At 39.1% G+C, this 17569-nt stretch overlaps 1 protein-coding gene and 3 non-coding genes across 4 annotated transcripts; 1 reads left to right on the top strand and 3 right to left on the bottom strand.

Annotated features, from left to right (window-relative positions):
* Nucleotides 1-2370: 2370 nt before the first annotated feature.
* Nucleotides 2371-2442, bottom strand: trnad-guc (transfer RNA aspartic acid (anticodon GUC)). The gene has a single exon. It is a non-coding gene; the product is annotated as a tRNA-Asp (tRNA).
* Nucleotides 2443-2767: 325 nt separating this feature from the next.
* Nucleotides 2768-2839, bottom strand: trnad-guc (transfer RNA aspartic acid (anticodon GUC)). The gene has a single exon. It is a non-coding gene; the product is annotated as a tRNA-Asp (tRNA).
* Nucleotides 2840-7346: 4507 nt separating this feature from the next.
* Nucleotides 7347-7418, bottom strand: trnag-ucc (transfer RNA glycine (anticodon UCC)). The gene has a single exon. It is a non-coding gene; the product is annotated as a tRNA-Gly (tRNA).
* A 2616-nt stretch (nucleotides 7419-10034) lies between these two features.
* Nucleotides 10035-16981, top strand: spra (sepiapterin reductase a). Its single transcript, XM_028463022.1, has 3 exons — nucleotides 10035-10365; nucleotides 13699-13989; nucleotides 15780-16981. The coding sequence occupies exons 1-3, from the start codon at nucleotides 10041-10043 to the stop codon at nucleotides 15968-15970; spliced, it is 807 nt and encodes a 268-aa protein (XP_028318823.1). The 5' UTR covers nucleotides 10035-10040; the 3' UTR covers nucleotides 15971-16981.
* The last annotated feature ends 588 nt before the right edge of the window (nucleotides 16982-17569 follow it).

Genomic DNA, 17569 nt, shown 5'->3' with positions numbered 1-17569 from the left:
GAAATAAAACTAAACAATATTTATACAAAAAGTACACAAAACGGCAACAGAAATGCACGAAAATATACACAATGACTCAAAAAAATATACATTATAGAAAATTACACCAAACAATAACAAAAATATGAAAATGACTCAAAATACATAAAATGACAACATAAATGCACAAAACTACACTAAAAAGATAGAAAAATACACAAAATGACTCCATATTCACACTACAATGGCAACAAAAAACAATAATACAAACAATGCACAAAAACACAACCGAAAGATACAAAAATACACATGACTCCAAAAAAACATGCATTACAGAAGAATACACGAAAAAATACAAAAATTAGTTTAAAGAAAAAGAAAACCCAAACACATTTATTACAACACACTATTTAGTTCTTACCAGCTTGAGAATAAAATATTAAATAAATTAAATAAAAATTATAGCATAATAAAGCATACTAAAGAGAACACATTTGAAAATGTTGGTTTGTGAACAATGTCGATTAGAGGTAGGCAGCTTTTATCACAGAGGGCCACATGATCTTTGTTGATTTTGTACATTTACTTTAGGGGCTGCATAAAATTTGACTGACAGGGCTCTACACTAACTTTTCCAGTTGTGGCACTGGTCCGACTAACTTTCTCAGTTGGTCGCACCAGCACAGAATTTGGTCGCACCTTTTTTTTGAGCAGCGGTGGGGAGAGTGTACAGCATAGTCATGCATGCTAATGAATAGTTGACTTAACTGGCGTACCATAGTTTTGTATGAAGTAAAGATTGGCAGTGACTCGAGATATATTTGCTAAATGTTTTAGTATCAATATTAAGTTTTTCTGGAACAAGCAGCGGTTGTAATAACAGGTAATTTCTTTTATATAATTTTTAAAGTATATGTAACTTTTTTTTTTAATAACAGCAAATCATAACAGGTTACATGTAATTTGTTTTTTTTTTTTTTTTTATTTTGCAGAAATGCGGTACTTGAATTAAGTTAACTGTAACATAACCAACTTAGCATCTGCATTGCTTCACCCCATGGAATTAAATTCAGAGGGTCCAGCTCTTATATTGGGGTCTCCTAACCTTCATCCCCTGGTCAGGGGTCTGCAACCTTTACTCTACAAGGAACCATTTTACCTAATTTCACCTGGATTAAAGTCATCCTGGACCCAAAAAAATACCTTCTGAATGAAGACAATGAATGCAGTGTATTAAATTACATACAGTTAAAATTATATAGAATAATGTTTGACTTAATTTGATGTGATTTATATTGATCATGTAAATGGAAACTTAAAAATAGTTTAAAATAAAATAAATTTACATCAAGAAATAAAACAGTATCTTGCGTCTTGAATTAACTTGAATTTAATAACACATTTGACAACAAACGGGCAGTTTTGGACTGTGGAACAAGGTTTTTAGGGGTAATCCTGGCTAAATTGAGGGACAAATGGCCCGTGGCCCTCTCTAATTTCAGACATGGACATTCTTATCGGTGAGAATGTTTTTGACGATATATCGTGAATGACGATATATCGCACATTCTTACGTGTGTGTGTTTGTGTTTTTGTGAGTTAATTGAAGTTGTGTATTATATTTGTCTTAGTTCTGGCTGCATTGAACATACAGCTAAACTATTAAGGATTTTGTGCACCAGGACACAGTTTGACATCCTAAATCTTCTCCATTTTTATACAGTAGACTTGCAGGTACAAGTCACTATTTTGCAAATTTTTAAACTGATGTGGATACATTTCTGTGAAAAATAAAACTCAACCAGGTACTTCGAAAAGGTTCTGATGCTGGGAGACGGTGTAATGAATGCTGGTGTACACATTGTGACCTACTATATTACAGTAGGTCACAATATGGACACCATCATTTTTTATGATTTTTACATTTAGAACAATCACCATTAAATAGAGCTACAACTAACAATTATTTATCGTCATTGGTTGTCAACTTGGGGACCTGACTGCGCATGCGCGAACACGTAAAAACACGCAATGGGAATGGAGGCAGAAGAGCAATGTGCCTTTGGGAGGGGGCGTGGCCTCCGTCTGCCTTACAGCGGAGTGAAAAAAAAAGACTGTGCAGCTGTTCCAAGAAATAGCGCTGTTTAGTAATTTGGGCTATGAAACGCACAAAATGCAGACACTCAAACTTATAGGTACTGTAGGCTATTGGAAATGGAAAAATAAATAATTTATAATTATATAATTTAAAAAAAAATGAATTCACCCTTGGGTAGGCACTGCCTACCTTGCCTACCCTGACGGCACGTCACTGTTAAAAATGTACATCGCAAAGACTTATTGAAAAACAGTACCATAAAAAAGGAGAGAGGGAGGAGAAAAAAAAATTCTCTCCCCGTCGGGGAATTGAACCCCGGTCTCCCGCGTGACAGGCGGGGATACTGACCACTATACTAACGAGGACTTGTGTTTTAGCATTATAACAAATATGCTAACAAGTGAGCTAACACAAGTTCCAGAAAAAAGTTCCCTGTTGGGGAATTGAACATTGTGTTTGTGATTTTTCAGTAGCATAGTGGAATAATCTTGGAATAAAAATGTTTTATTTAAATAGCATTTCTCACAGTCAGTGAGTTAACTTTTTCCAGCTTTTTTTTTCTAGATAAGAGATTTTAGCATGTTGCCAACTAAAAATGTGTTTTTTACTGATTTGAATGAAGCATATTATGTTTTAACAGGTACAATGACTTCCTGAAAAATAGTACCGTAAAGAGAAAAGGTAATTGCTCTCCCCGTCGGGGAATTGAACCCCGGTCTCCCGCGTGACAGGCGGGGATACTGACCACTATACTAACGAGGACTTGTGCTTTAGCATTATAACAAATATGCTCATATCGTACGCAGTTCCAGAGTGTTAAAATGCTTATTGAAGTTAGTTATTAAATCAAAGCTGGCATCATTTCTATTAATCTGGTTGTTGTAAAAGACACTGAATATTTGGTTAATGAATGCTCATTGCTACTGAAGACTTGACTCAAGATCAAAGACTTGAGTTTTTTTTTCTCTTTTTTTTTTAAACAAACACAGTAACAGTTCAGTTGTAACATTGTCGCATTGGCCAGAAATCAAACCCTGGCCTATAAACAGCCCTAAACCGTTTCCCATTCATTCTCTATGGAAGTGCTAAACCACTACGGGTGTAATGCGCCTTCTGGCCACTGACCCTTTGTGGCGCTGTAACAGCTTCATTCACTGTGAGACTGGTGAAGAAATGAAGCAAACAAAGGTATGAAAATTTGCAGCTGAAGCCAAATGAAATATAAACGCTTGGCCGAATATCGAATGGGGTTGTTAAGTTTCTCACTATAAAAATTGATAGCCTAGAATACATTTTTAGACATGTTTTTTTAAAGAAAGTAAATGTTTATTGAATATTCTGACATTTTTAGATATTCCAGTAGCCTTTGTTTTTCAAAAAAGAGCGCAACAAAGTTTTTCATATATATTAGCCCATCAAATAAAACAAAACATGCATAAAAAAAAAAAAAAAACCTAAAATGCATTAAAGGGGACATATCATGGTTTTAAATCCTTCCTTTTTACATATAAATCATACAGTTGTGGTCTATATAAAGCGGAACTGCAATGCTTGGGTCTGAATTCCTCATTATTATAGCTCCACAGGCCCCTTTTCTACCCCTTTTCTGATGTGCTTCTGAGAGCAACTCATTTTGGTGCGGTCTCTTTAAATGCAAATGAGACACTCCATACCCCGCCCCCTCTTCAGGTGACACTCGGTTCAACTCCACCCTGCTCGGCCATTTTTGTAGTTTGATAGAAGAGATACGGCTATGGAGCGGCGCATAAACTTTTTATTCAGAGGTTATTTACAAAATGTCAACAACAGAAGACTTGTCCATCCAGCCTTACATGTTCGAGCCAGAGTTGGACCCAGCGGAGCGAGATGAAAATGAAGATGATGAACCTGCAGAACCCTAACAAGTGAGCTAACACAAGCACCGAGCTAACGCTAGCGCCAAGCTAACATCACGAAATGCATTTTAATACAGTCTTTTCAAAGACAAAAACGGCAAAATGAAATGACTAATGAAAACTTTAGACTTAAATTAAATCACGTAGGCCATATCATCAAGGATCTAAAACGAGCACACAGCGCTAACATATGAAGACGGTGCAACTGCTAATGCTAACAAAACAATGACAGGGACGTCTTATCATCACACTTTTTAGCGTTATTTACAGCTAACCGAAGTGCTCTGTTCGTCGTCTCCAAAGATAGAAGGAATTGAACCCTCAATCAGACAAAGTCTTTCTGCAAATCCTTCTTTATACTGGCGGAGGTTGCTGAAGCAGTCATCCTTGAAGTGCTTCACACACACAAAAATGACCTTACCCACAGATGTGGGTACATTTCTGTGAAAAATAAAACTCAACCAGGCACTTTGAAAAGGTTCTGATGCTGGGAGACGGTGTAATGAAGCGTGTGGGTTACTACATCCAACAACCGAACATTTTGACTTATCCTCTCGCAACTTCTGCATCCTTGCGCTTGGACTACAAAATAAAAGCGAGAAATAAAAATGGCGGATTGCTCGAAGTGTTGGACCTGGAGTTGATATACTAATTTGGCAGTTCTGCTGCAATTACTGTGATGTAATAGTTCAAAAAACGTAATAGAGAATAGAAAAATCGAAACAGATTGAAAAATATTTGCAAAACAGAATATAAAGATATCTACGGAGCACCTGAAGAGACTAATTTGATTTTTTCTGTACTTCTAAGCACTCTAAATATACAACAAAATGCATTTAAGGGCTAAAAAAGTGGATTTAGCATGATATGTCCCCTTTAAAGGGGAGGTATGATGAAAAACAAATCGCTTTCTACTGGTTTTGCTACAGTGATATACATCCCTTTAGCCTCATTCAGGCCAAAGTTGAAAGAGTTGTTTCCTCCCTCCCTTGTTATTCCACATTTTGTAAAAAGTCAGCTCCAAACGGGCAAGTTGGATTTTGCCAACATTGGCAGGTGATGTCACCTAACACGCCTCCTAGAATGTGAGCTCCTCCCTCTCCAACTATCTTACAGCATGTACGCTGTCCCATGTTGCCACTTAAAAATTTGTTTTTACAGATTTGAATGAGGCATATTATAAGTTTTAAAATGTACAACACAAAGACTTACTGAAAAACAGTACCATAAAAAAGTAAGGAGAATTGAACCCCAGTCTCCTGCTTCAGCAGCCGTGTATAGTTGGTACTAACTCTCTTAACTTTTCCCAATTATTCTCAATGGTAAGTCCTTACAGTAGTACATGTAGTACACTTTTTGGCCACCAGCGTCAAATTGGGGGCGCTGTTTCGCTCCTCCCAAAAAGTGAAGGAAACACTATTGTTCCGAGGTGTTTACGGTGTTTGTTAACAAGGTTCTGATTTGTGTCCAGTTTTGTGTGTTTTCAGAATATATCCGCAAAGTATAATTCACTTCCCTGTTCTCCTCCGTCCTAACTTTCAGGCAAGTCAGTGGGCAGGTATCTTTCATCAGGGAGACACGTTCAATCCTTCCAGCAATTCCACGGAAATAACCTCTCTTTTCCTTCATTCATGTGTTCATGCGTCCATGAGAATGTAAATTCATGTCAGATATATTGCATGTCTATTGTTTTGGTGTAGTTTATTGCTGTTTTCACCTTGTTTTTGTATGAGCATATTGTTAATGTGCAGGCTTCACTCTACCTATGTGACGCACATGATGCGTGCATGCATCTCAGCCATTTGCCAGCATTCAGCTAAATTTAACCTTTTCTTTGCCAAGCCTAATTATAATCTTGGGTTTGTAGTTTTGGGCTGGTTATCAGAGTCTACTATAATAACTAATTTACAATGTAACGAAGGTATATGCATGGTATCTTTAGTTTTGTGTCCTTTTTGCACTTTTATTATTTATAAAGTATAGTCATTTAGACTTCTTATTATTGGTTTTCTTTTATCGTTATCATTTAGTCTTAGTAATCATCACTCATTATTCTGTTTGTTCCATTTATTTATAGACAACGTGAACATCATGTACAGCGCCATCTATCGCAACCTGCAATAAAGAGTTGCACGAGTGTGAATCCTGTCTTTCTCATTGTTCTGGCAGGACAACCTTGAGATATTGAAGAATTTGAGTTAGTCATAGTTACAGTCCTTATCTAAGGTCACAAGTTTGGGTCTCCTTCCCGACACCTCCTTTATAGTGTTTATCAATCTCAGAGCATCGCAGCACATTTACTTTCCCAGTTTTCCAAGTTTTATTGCAAAGGTTGTTGACATCAACAAAGGTACGTGTTAAAAATTTACTTATAAACAAATGTGTGCTGAACTGACACTTTCTAATTGATCTAATATCGCATTTTCTTTGAGTTCAAAAATGAATTAGGTAAAGTCACTGTACTGTAGATACAGGTGTAACAAAAAATTAATAACAAAATATGTATATTGTTTGTCGTTTCTTTTTTTATTGTAAGTATTTTAGTTGATAAATACCTGTCCATTCATTTGTTGTTTTACTGTAAAATAGTTTTGATATTTGCACATATGATTACAATTATTAAAATCTCATTCATGCTTGTTTTCATCTTGTCTTTTCGGATGTATATGAATAAATGTTATTCATTCTTTTTCTGGTCAGCATTTTTAATATTTATATTTATTCCAGCAAAACAGCGAGATTTCTTTTGTTTGGGTAAACCGTTGCACCCAGGAGCTCTTCTGTTCTACATATTTCGGCTTTTACGGGTATACACTGCCAGCCCGGTCACGGAAGGGAGCTATGCTCACCAGTATACCACCAACGCTGGAAGTAGTTTAGTCAGACTTGATCATATAGCAGGGGCTACCATACTGTAAATAGGATTAGCACTTTGTAGCATTCAATGTGTACAGGAGGTTTGGTGATGTAGTGAATGTCTGGCAGCTCCAGGTCTGTGACTGGGACGGATGAAAACAAACGATGTGAGTGCATCTTACAAGTAATAGCAGTGTCCCAGCGCCCCCTGCTGGGATGTCTGGGAATGACACTGCAATATTTGACCTGACGCTCTAAAATTAACACAGAATGAATTATAGAAATATTTTGATATTTAAATGGCAGATCTTTGTTATTCTTCGTTTCTCTGGATGGTAAGTTTACTATCATTACTATTTACTTCATTACAAAGTCCCGAAGTTACTTTACTGAGCACTGCAGCACTGATGCTTCATGCATGGATTAATGGAAAACAGCCCTGAAAAAAAAAAAAACAAAAAAAAGAAACATGACCAAAGGATAGAGATGGTCATCTGTAACTGATGATAAAACATTGCTGCGTTGGCCGGGAATCGAACCCGGGTCAACTGCTTGGAAGGCAGCTATGCTCACCACTATACCACCAACGCTTCACAATGGTGGTCCACAAAAAGCTGATTAAAAGCCATCATCAATGGATCGACGGTTACACAAACTACCACAAAACAACCAGAAGAGAGTGATTTATTCACTCTGATGGGTGAAATAAGCCGGTGTTTGTGGAATATGAGCCTGTTCTAAAGGTGCATTCACACTGAACGCCACTTCAGTGACTATAGTGGCAAAAATCACCCGTTGTTTGTCACACTTTTTGGTCGCTTTATCGCTTCTGTGACTTGACGAGCGAGGAATAATGTGAATAAAATGTGTCTGGAGAGACGTGGCAGCAGCATAGAGAGTCCTCCCGTTACACTGGCTATAAATACAGTGACTGCCGCTTGATATCACATCATTTATATTGATTTTTAATGTAATTTTGTCTCTAGGTTCATCTTAACGTCCAAAAAAAGGTCATAAAAAAGGACAGAAGAGGGACACGAACCCAGGACCCTATGCTTCCCAGACATTATCCACAGGTTTGTATCCAAGGAACTTTACTTCAAATGTCAGTCGGCGTTTTAATGCAGATCAACCTCTCTGTGACTTTCCCTAAATTCTCTGCATCCACAATGTTATAAAGAAAACTACCGTTTGCACAAAAAAAATAAAAATAAATAAATAAATAAAACACAATGTAAAGCAGCTGTTACTAATGTGTTTCAGAGGAGAGTGTTAAGGTTCATTAAAGTGTTCAGGTGGGCGGAGCCAGGTAGTAAAATAAAAACAAACAATTCCAGCTGAAATGGTTCTTTTTTTTTTCGTTTCAAAAATGTTGTATTATTATCGCAAGCCCACTGTCGACTCAAATAGTATATCATGTATCCTATCCCTACTCTTTTCTGTTCAAAAGACACAACTTTTAATTATTTATTAAAGGAATTCAATGTATTGAATGTATAAGGAAACAATTGCCACTTCAGCTTAGTTATTATTATTATTATTAGCAATATATTGTGTTTCCAGTAGTGATGAAATTGTTCTATTTGCTAAATCTTCCCAAATACAAATATGAACATTTTCCTTGGTTTGGGCCGCAGCTTGTTTTTAGGGAGACTTTTTGAACAGTTGCCAACATCGGATAAATACTGAATGTTTTAGACCAGAGGTTCCCAACCTTTTTTTAGAATGTGACCTCATTTTGATATCACAAATGTCCGGCGACCCCAGAGACATTTTTTTTTCTTCCACAATAGTTTTTGATCATGTTTATTAAAGTGTGTTACAAATACAGAGTAGACAGGATCAGTGCAAAAAGTGACAGATATTTTTATACTGCATTTTATTTTAACGAGATTTATATTCATACAGCTATTTGATATGTATTGTGTGTGATGTGTATTTGAAAAATATATATTTTTCCCAAGAGCTGTCACCACTCAAAACTTCCTCAGCGTTCAGTTATATCTTCTTCATATTTATGAATATTTATCTATGTTATCCTTATATTGTTAATGAAAAACTTGCCTTTTTTTTTATATTAGCTGTGATGTTTGTATTCTTTTAACATTTTCTGCACAGTAAATAGAAGAAGCTCCCAATCTTGTTATACTTTGTATAATGACAAAAAAACAATAAATTGAATTGATAATAATAATTAAAAAAAACATGTAAAATACAATTTTGTGTTTTTTTTTTAACAATTACTAGACATTTCAGGCGACCCCATTCTAATTACAAGCGACCCCACATGGCGTCCGGACCCTAAGGTTGAAAAACTTTGTTTTGGGCTGCAGGATAACATGCAAACTCGGAGGAGTTGAACACTTGTTGCTGTGTTAGTCTCTCCTAACTTTAAAGCTGCTATCCGGAGTTTCTGAGAAATGTCTCGATGTCCCGCCCTAAACAGCCTCACTTCCTCCCCCTGCCTCTGCCAATTTACCAGAAGCCACACCTCTACTTTTCTGCACGCGTATTGCAAAACATAACAAGGTTGCATCGGGTCACATTGATATAAATCATATTTACCTGTTTGCTGTTGTGATGCGCGGCCATGTTTCTGTGCACAGTTTTGCATTCACTTTGATTGACAGACTCAAAAACAGGAAGTCGAAGCCTATCGGCTGGGCGCAATCGTTTTCATTTGTATAAGAGTCTATAGGACAAAGGAGGGATTTATATACATTAATGTATATGAATGACCACCAGCAGTAGTAGACCATAGTAAAAGACTAGTTGGGTATTTATTTCACATTTCAAGTGAATCATACATAAACATAGATTTCTCAGAAACTCCGGATATCATTTTGATTCCAAGCGACCCCACATGGGGTCCCGACCCTAAGGTTGAAGAACACTGTATTATAACATGCAAACTCGGAGGAGTTGAACACATGACTTGTTGCTGTGTTTGGCTCTCCTAACTTTAAGGGTTTGCTGTTGGGAATAAAGCTGAAAGCAGGTCATCGATGTGATTTATCTGCAGTGTTTTCCCTGAGGAGAGGAAGCTTCCCATGTGATGAGCGTGAAACCAGAAGATGGCGACACACGTGTGCGCGCGTGTGCACCCATAGTTCACCAGCTGCCCCACCAATAAAATAACAAAAAAAAAAAAACCAAAAAGAGCACCAGCCCCAGAGAGGCCGGATACACGTCACGGTCATCTCTTCCTGTCCATGATGTCCTCCGCAGAGCGAACACACCTGGGCCGAGCGCTTTGCATCATCACCGGGGCATCCAGAGGCTTCGGCCGGGCCACGGCGCTGGACCTGTCTCGGATTGTGCAGCCCGGGTCAGTACTGGTCCTGGTGGCTCGGTCCGAAGGAGACCTGCGGGCTTTGCAGGCTGAGCTGTTCGAGTCCGAGGCGGGCAAGGCGGGGGTGACTGTGCGTGTGGTGGTGGCTGATGTGGGAGAGGTGCGGGGGCTGGAGGACGTAGTGAAAGCGTCCAAAGAGGCTTTTTCACCGGACATGGAGCACATGATACTGGTCAATAATGCAGGTATGTAGCCGTAGTGCCCATTAGCCAAGCAGCAGAAATAACCATCACCATAGATCTTATAAGGGCAGAGGGAGGCACGGGGGTCACATGACCATTTTCAGGTCCTGAAAAATGTAATCCGAGGGCCACATTATCAACATACATGTCATCAATAATGAACAATCTGAGCATTAACACAGGAAATAACTAAGGGTTTGTGGGTTGTTGTTAGTTTGTGTAATTTTTTTGTGTGTGTTTTGTGTATATTTGTTGTCCTTTTTTTCTTTTTCTTTCGTTTGCTTTTGGAATAATTTTGTGCATTTACTTTGGGGCCTGGGGCCGCACTAAAACAGACCGAGGGTTGAATTTGGCCCCTGGGCCACCAAGTTGCAGCAGTGACTAATACAGGACTGTGTGTGACCACTTGCTTCATTGAATGACTTTGCAAAAAAAAAAAAAAAAACTACCATCACAAACGTATTGCATCATGTAAAATCTATCTTAATGGTGTTATGAGTGAGTGAAATGGTGACATGACATTGTCAGTATTTTAATTGAGATTGTGAAGAAAACAAAAACTTTATTATTAGGGCGACCGTGGCTCAGGTGGTAGAGGGTCGTCTTCTGATCGAGAGGTTGGGGGTTTGATCCCAGTACCTGACTGTGTCGAAGTGTCCTTGGGCAAGACACGGAACCCTAAGTTGCTCCCAGTGGTCGACTAGTGCCTTGCATGGCAGTCCTGTCCCACTGGTGTGTGAATGAGCTGATATGTAAAGCGCTTTGAGACTGCTTCAGTGTGGTGATAAAGCGCTATATAAAATCAAGTCCATTTACCATTTATGATCCTCTGATTTATTATTTATATAGTTTTGGGGTTTCCTGATCCGTGGGTTTGTAGTTTTGATTTGTTTGAGTATTTTGTCTTACACGACCCGTGCACGACTGGAAGTCCCTTTTGTGTCTAACTGTGCAACAATTATTATGACGGTACCAATTAAAAAAATGAACAAAACAACAGAAAATCCCCTCTATGTTGCTGAAAATGGAGCATAAGGGGGCGCCCTTGCTCCGTATGGGAGCAAAATTACGTCGGGGGCCCCTACGCTCAACAGCGCTGGCGAGAACTCTGGGATGAAACCTAGTTTGGATCATCTTTTGTTTGCCATTTATGTTGGAGTTGACTTAACTTCAGTTGCTCAGGACACAGAATGGTGTTTTTATACTTCATCTCGAGTCAGTATATGTGTCGGGTGAGTGAGTAGTTTCCACTCAGGCGTATCCATTGTTCCCGATGACCTCCTTGTGCTATTTAAAGGCTACTTGAACGCTGAATTATTGCAAAGTCATTGTCTTCCTGTTTAAATCTTTTCTTGTCCATTTCTAGAGGATTATTTTGTGTAGTTTTGTTCTCTGAGGTGTTTTTTTGTACTGTATCCCATTTCCCAATTACCAAACCCAACCAATCCGGTGTTTAGCCGAATCAATAATTGTCTGTTAGGGCTACATGATAAATTGTTCTTGATGTGAAATCGATTTCATCATTTTTGGATAATGCATGTAAAATTTTAACCAGCAGAACAATTTTCTTTTTCGCAAAGGTTCTTAGCATTAGCATGGCCACAAGGAGGGCCAGGGTGGAAACTTCTCCCGTCTAGAATCCCATTGGCCACCCCTAGTGGAGACATAATTTTCTCATTTGTCAAAAAAAATGTAAAAAATTGAGTTTTGAGAAAAGTATTGGAGATTTTATTTTTAGGCAACATCAGGCCCTGCTGTCAGTGACAATCCTATATACAAACTTTTTGTACTATATGAAAATAAAATCTACAGATTTTATTACCAAGCAATGTTTAAATAGTAGGTTTTACACGATCAGGATTTTTGGACCGATCACTGTTATGTAAGTTTATAAAAAACGATCTCCGATCATAGGAAGTCAGATTGTTTTTTTTAAGTAAAGACCAAATTCCTTTGATACTACATGATACAGATTCGCGGAAAATCAAAAGTTATGTATCGGGACCTAAACGCAGCCTTGTGACTGTGAGGGTGTGGTAGAGATGGCTCGCACGCACAAGAGCATCATGGCTCTGCTTTTAAAAATGTGATGCTGACCGAGCACTTGCAGGTGTAAATGTGAGCTAAACCATGAACTACCTGGAGCTTCCATCAGCATTAGCATTAGAGGAGCGTATTAGAGGACATATTTCCTGACTGTGGCATCGCAAAACCTGCTGTTGCTTATAGTTCATATTCACAGGTGTACAGCGGAGGTGGGACGCACGCACACACGCAAGCTTTTGTGTCAACCACCGCCCTGAAACAGACAAATCTCCAGTTTTAAAGCAAATTTTCACATGTCCAGGCTGAATAAACAAAACAAATGCGCACACACATACAAACACACACGGACACTAACAGTAGATGCTGCCCCTGCTCTCAGAGCCGGTTGATTGGGGAAGAAGTCCAGCGCTCAGCCGCTTACCACCAACCGAGGACATGTTTGCCGTTTGCTCATAGGTTTTCACCTTTGTGCACAAATGTGAGTGAAATAAATCTGTGTCACGTAGAGCAAACATCTCTTAAGTGTAAATGAGATGGATAAAACAATGCAATGGGAGCATCTACAGAAGGTTTCATCACGGTAATGACGTCCTTTACCGGATCGGCAAATTAAGACATTACAGCTGATCACATTAAATGCATAAAATGCAAATATCAGCCTATCTGATATAGCCGATCAGATCGGTGTAAAGTCTAGTAAACAGGGAATGCCAAAAGTGCAGCTAAAGCTAAAAATAAATTTATTTGGGTAAGAAGTAGTGTTGATTCATTCTTGTCCAATTCTTTACATTTTATTCAATGTATTTCAATTTGGTGTATTTTGTAAAAATGTGTGACTGCCCTCTATGGGTTGAAACCAGGCTGTTACAATTGCATTTTGCTATTGGCTGAGAATGGTGGTCTGTGAAGTTTTGGTGACTTCTTTACTTGCAGGCACTGTTGGCCCCTCCTCTCCTATATAAACGAGCAGCTGTGGACTCTACAGTTTGTGTTGAGTAGCTTGAATTGGGAATTGAAAGGTATAGTGAGTATTAAGTAGCTAGTTAGCATAGCATAGATTGTTTTTTAGAGATTTTATAGTATAGAATGGTGTGACTTAACTGCTCCCAGAGCCCCGCCCATAATCAAACCATTTTTGGAATTTCCAGCCCAGACACACGTCAGACAAAACCTCAGGGTTTCGTTACACTTAAACTATGTTTTCATTATTTATTTTTTCAAATCCATGTATCGTGTTCATTGACCTGCATTTGTGACATCCCTTCTTTCTTTCCTCTCTGCTCTCTGTAGCCTCGCTGGGCGACGTGTCTCGTCTCACTAAAAGCTTCACCGACATGGCGGAGGTGGACTCCTACCTGTCCCTGAACATTAGCTCTGCTCTGTGCCTCACTGCACGCGTGCTGCAGGCGTTCCCACAGCGTGCAGGTCTGCGTCGCACCGTGGTCAACATTACCTCGCTGTGCGCCATTCAGCCGTTCCGCTCCTGGGTGCTGTACTGCACTGGGAAGGCTGGCCGAGAGATGATGTTCAGAGTGCTGGCAGAGGAGGAGCCAGATGTGCGTGTGCTCAACTACTCTCCAGGTGAGTCATTTGGATGGGATGGATGCGAGTCTGTTTGAAACTCAGAGCGCAGATCAAGGGCCTGCACTACAAAGCTGGATTTTCTCTTATCGCGCTAACTTCCGGGATTTATTCAGTGTAACTTCTTACTGGGCTAAATCACCATGGTAACTTGGGCTGAACACCTAACTTGGTCAGGACCAGGTTATGAAGTGGATAAAATCTGAGCGAGTACCAAAGTCCCGCCTCCTGACCAATCAGTTCTCTTGGAAAATGACCTGCCCATCGGACAGCTGCGTTTAGGAAAGAAAGATTATTAATGGATAAATGCGATCGTTTCATTTACTGATGACATCCTTTGGGAAAGGCTTAGGGCTCTATAAAATCCATTTAATTTTTTTTACCAAATTCCGTTTAATTTATTTTTCCAAATTCCATGTTTTATTTTTTTTAGTTCTGTTTTTTTCAGAAATATTAAAAACATTTTTTCAGTGAAGAAAAACAAACAAACTTGTAATTAAACAAAAATGTATGTCAAAAATAAAATTGATTTTAAAATAATGAGTAAGATACAATTAAAAGGTATATATAAGTTGTACTGACATGGATTATTGGTTCTGATTGCTCCTTTTTACTGATTTATTGTCTTATAAAGATGTATGAGCATTTAATGTCACCCAGTCCCCCCTCAAGGGTCAATGGTTTACTGAATCTGAGCAGGTTTTGATTAAATTAACCTGTTTTAAATTGTCCTGATGACATCATTCCAGACCACAATGATGCTAAGATGCATCAGAATATTTGGCAGTATCAGAAGCTATCATTAGCCTATGAGGTGGGTCGCGGACAGCTGGTCAAAAATGAATAAATACTTAATGCCTCTCATGTTGGACTTGTCTTTTATTTTGAATCAAACTCTTCTTTTGACAGGCATGCTGTCAAATGTATGTTGTACAGGAAAATATATAGATTTATGTTTTTAAAAAGATTGTGTTGTCCATCCATTTTCTGACCTGCTTGTTCCTTTCTTGTGTGTTTTCAACAGCTACGTAAATTTGGTTAATTGAATTTAAAAAAAAAAAAAGAAAAAAGAAAAAAAAAGTGAGTTTATGACTATGGAGAAATGTGGGTCCCAAGGTGAGACCAGTTGAGAACCCCTGGTTTAGACGCTATTTGAAGAGGCCAGGACAGGAGGGTGGGCGAGCGGTGCACCTTATAAGCGGTCCCTGGAAACATTTCCCCATTAAAAAAAAAAATAAATGTTCTTTTCCTCACAGTGACGGCGTTTCATCCCGATTCTGTCAATTTCCGCGTTCAACAGTGGATTCCGTTTTCATTGGTCGATTCCGTGATTCCATCCGCGATTCCGTTAACATGGATTTTATATCTGATGGACTGATCTACAGTCGGCTGATGAAGCCTCTGTCAAGCTGATCCGAGTCCGTTTATCATCCGATGGAATAATATTGTAAATCTCACGCTTCACGCATTAACAGTGTCAGCAGCTTCCTGTCTGTGTTCCTTCCTTCCTGCTTTTTTTGGTCTGAATTATGGATTTTAAATTCTTCATATTTTTAAAGATTTTTTTCTCAATTGTGTCGTAAATTATCCTGCACAGTTCTCTGTGATTGTGATTGGTCTGACGCTGCAATCTCCACTTCTGTCACAAAAGCACGCACTGAAATCGCTTAAATGAACGTGTTTGTATCCTACTTCGTAGGACAGGGACTCTCTGACGGAGAATGTTTGGTTAGGTGAAGCCCGCTAATGGAAATATGTCCCGTCTGATCTTCTTCTCCTCGTTGGTGCAGGACCTCTGGACACGGCCATGCAGAGGGAAGTCAGAGCCAAAACAGCCGATCCTGAGCTGAAGGAGTCTTTTGCATCCATGTTCACCCACGGCCAGCTGCTCACCTGTGAGGAGTCCTGTGCTAAGATGATGAAGCTGCTGCTGGAGGATAGTTACACATCAGGGGCCCACGTCGACGTCTTCGAGCTCTAGGCGCAGCCTTTTCTATCTTAGGGCAGATTCTTCTCCATTGGCTTCACATTTCACTATTCAGCTGAACCAAAGTGTGCCAACCATCTCCCATAACAACAACTGAGCACTTTGACCAAGCTATCATTCCAGAACACTAGTTTACTTCCTGTATGGCCAGTAGCACTGCAGTCAGTGGAGTCGGGAGACCATCATCAGTCTTGATCAGTGACTGAACCTCAATGATTATTTTTTTTTTAAATCAAGTCTTTTCAATGTGTCAGTTTGTGTTGTGATTTCTGTAACAACATCAACCCTTTTTACCATAAACTACACACGTGTTTTAGTAGTGCCTTCATTACCACGCACTATTGGCTGTGTGCTGTACTGTAGTTCTGGGAATGTGAAACATCTCAGTTGGGACGACGGACCGAGACCTCACACTTTGGTCCTGGTCGCTGCTGAAGTTTGTGTTTCACAGCACAGAAACACACACGCGAGGGACAAATATTGGCTTTATTTTCCTGCTCTGCTTTGTCTCTATTGTTTTCCCAGCTCTCCATAGTGAACCATTGTTTATGATGTCTCCACTTTCACCTCGAGATGTTGGCCCTGGTTTATGGGGAGCTGAATTTCCCATCTTTTCATGTATTAACCCCTGTTCGTACTGTGCTCTTAACATTTATCTGTTCACTGTCAAAATGACACCCTTGTTTTGTTTAAATCTATCTTTTAATTTTTAAAACAAATGACTTGATTTCTAAAGAAAATGTATACGTTAACAAAAACTACACACTCATTGAGTATATAGTGTCTACTATATACTCTGAGTATGGTGTGGAGGATTAGGACAATGACCGTTCCCACTAAGTATACTTTCAAGCTTACCCATATCGTTTCAAACCTACGACAAAAACCTGAAGCACACTGAGGCTCAATATCTCCATTGATTTGCCACCTTTCAAAGTTCTGAAAGCATTTTAAGCGAGTAAATGACCAAATAGAATATCAACATGTGGTCATTTCATCCACAAAACTCGCGGAAACACATTTCATGCAGACATTGTGGAGATTTTCAGAGATCCTCCATTGTGCTACTGACTAAACTTCTGGTTAGCTTCAAAACAAGAGCCCTATTTACAAAAACGTTAAAAATTAATTGGAAAACAAGAAGAGATGCTTTTGTTTTGAAACGGGCATGTTTGATTTTTATCGTGAAGCCGGTTCCCGGGATGATTTTACATGCCGCTTGCAATGCATTGGGTGGATGAGTATGGCTCGTGTGCCCACAATGCATACGTGAAAAATGTCCCGATATACTGTAGTGTGCATCCAGGTATTTTTCGCGTACTCAATTTTTCCATACTATCTATTGTGAATGAACTACATACTCATTTTGACATCAGACTTAGTATGATTACGTTAGTATGCGATTTCGAACACAGCTTTAGTGCAAATTCACTGCCCTGGATTGTTACTACATCAATGCATCTTCAAAATAAAAGCACAGGATCTTTTTCTCCATCATTGCAAATATCCACGACCCACTGAACTCAGATCCCTGAAGTCTTCTGTGTTCCGACCATCTTGTTGAGAAACTGTGCTGTAGAGGACTCGGTATCT

Source organism: Gouania willdenowi, chromosome 12 (assembly GCF_900634775.1).
Source record: "Gouania willdenowi chromosome 12, fGouWil2.1, whole genome shotgun sequence".
NCBI lineage: Eukaryota > Metazoa > Chordata > Actinopteri > Blenniiformes > Gobiesocidae > Gouania > Gouania willdenowi.
Note: the sequence above shows the minus strand (reverse complement) of the source record. Positions and strands in the feature narration are given on the sequence as shown.

Bases quoted from the DNA above. Each gene is read 5' to 3' on its own strand.
- spra (XM_028463022.1), top strand. From the start codon at position 10,041: ATGATGTCCTCCGCAGAGCGAACACACCTGGGCCGAGCGCTTTGCATC. The intron at 10,366-13,698 runs GTATGTAGCCGT...TGCTCTCTGTAG, and splicing joins GATACTGGTCAATAATGCAG to CCTCGCTGGGCGACGTGTCT. The intron at 13,990-15,779 runs GTGAGTCATTTG...TCGTTGGTGCAG, and splicing joins TGTGCTCAACTACTCTCCAG to GACCTCTGGACACGGCCATG.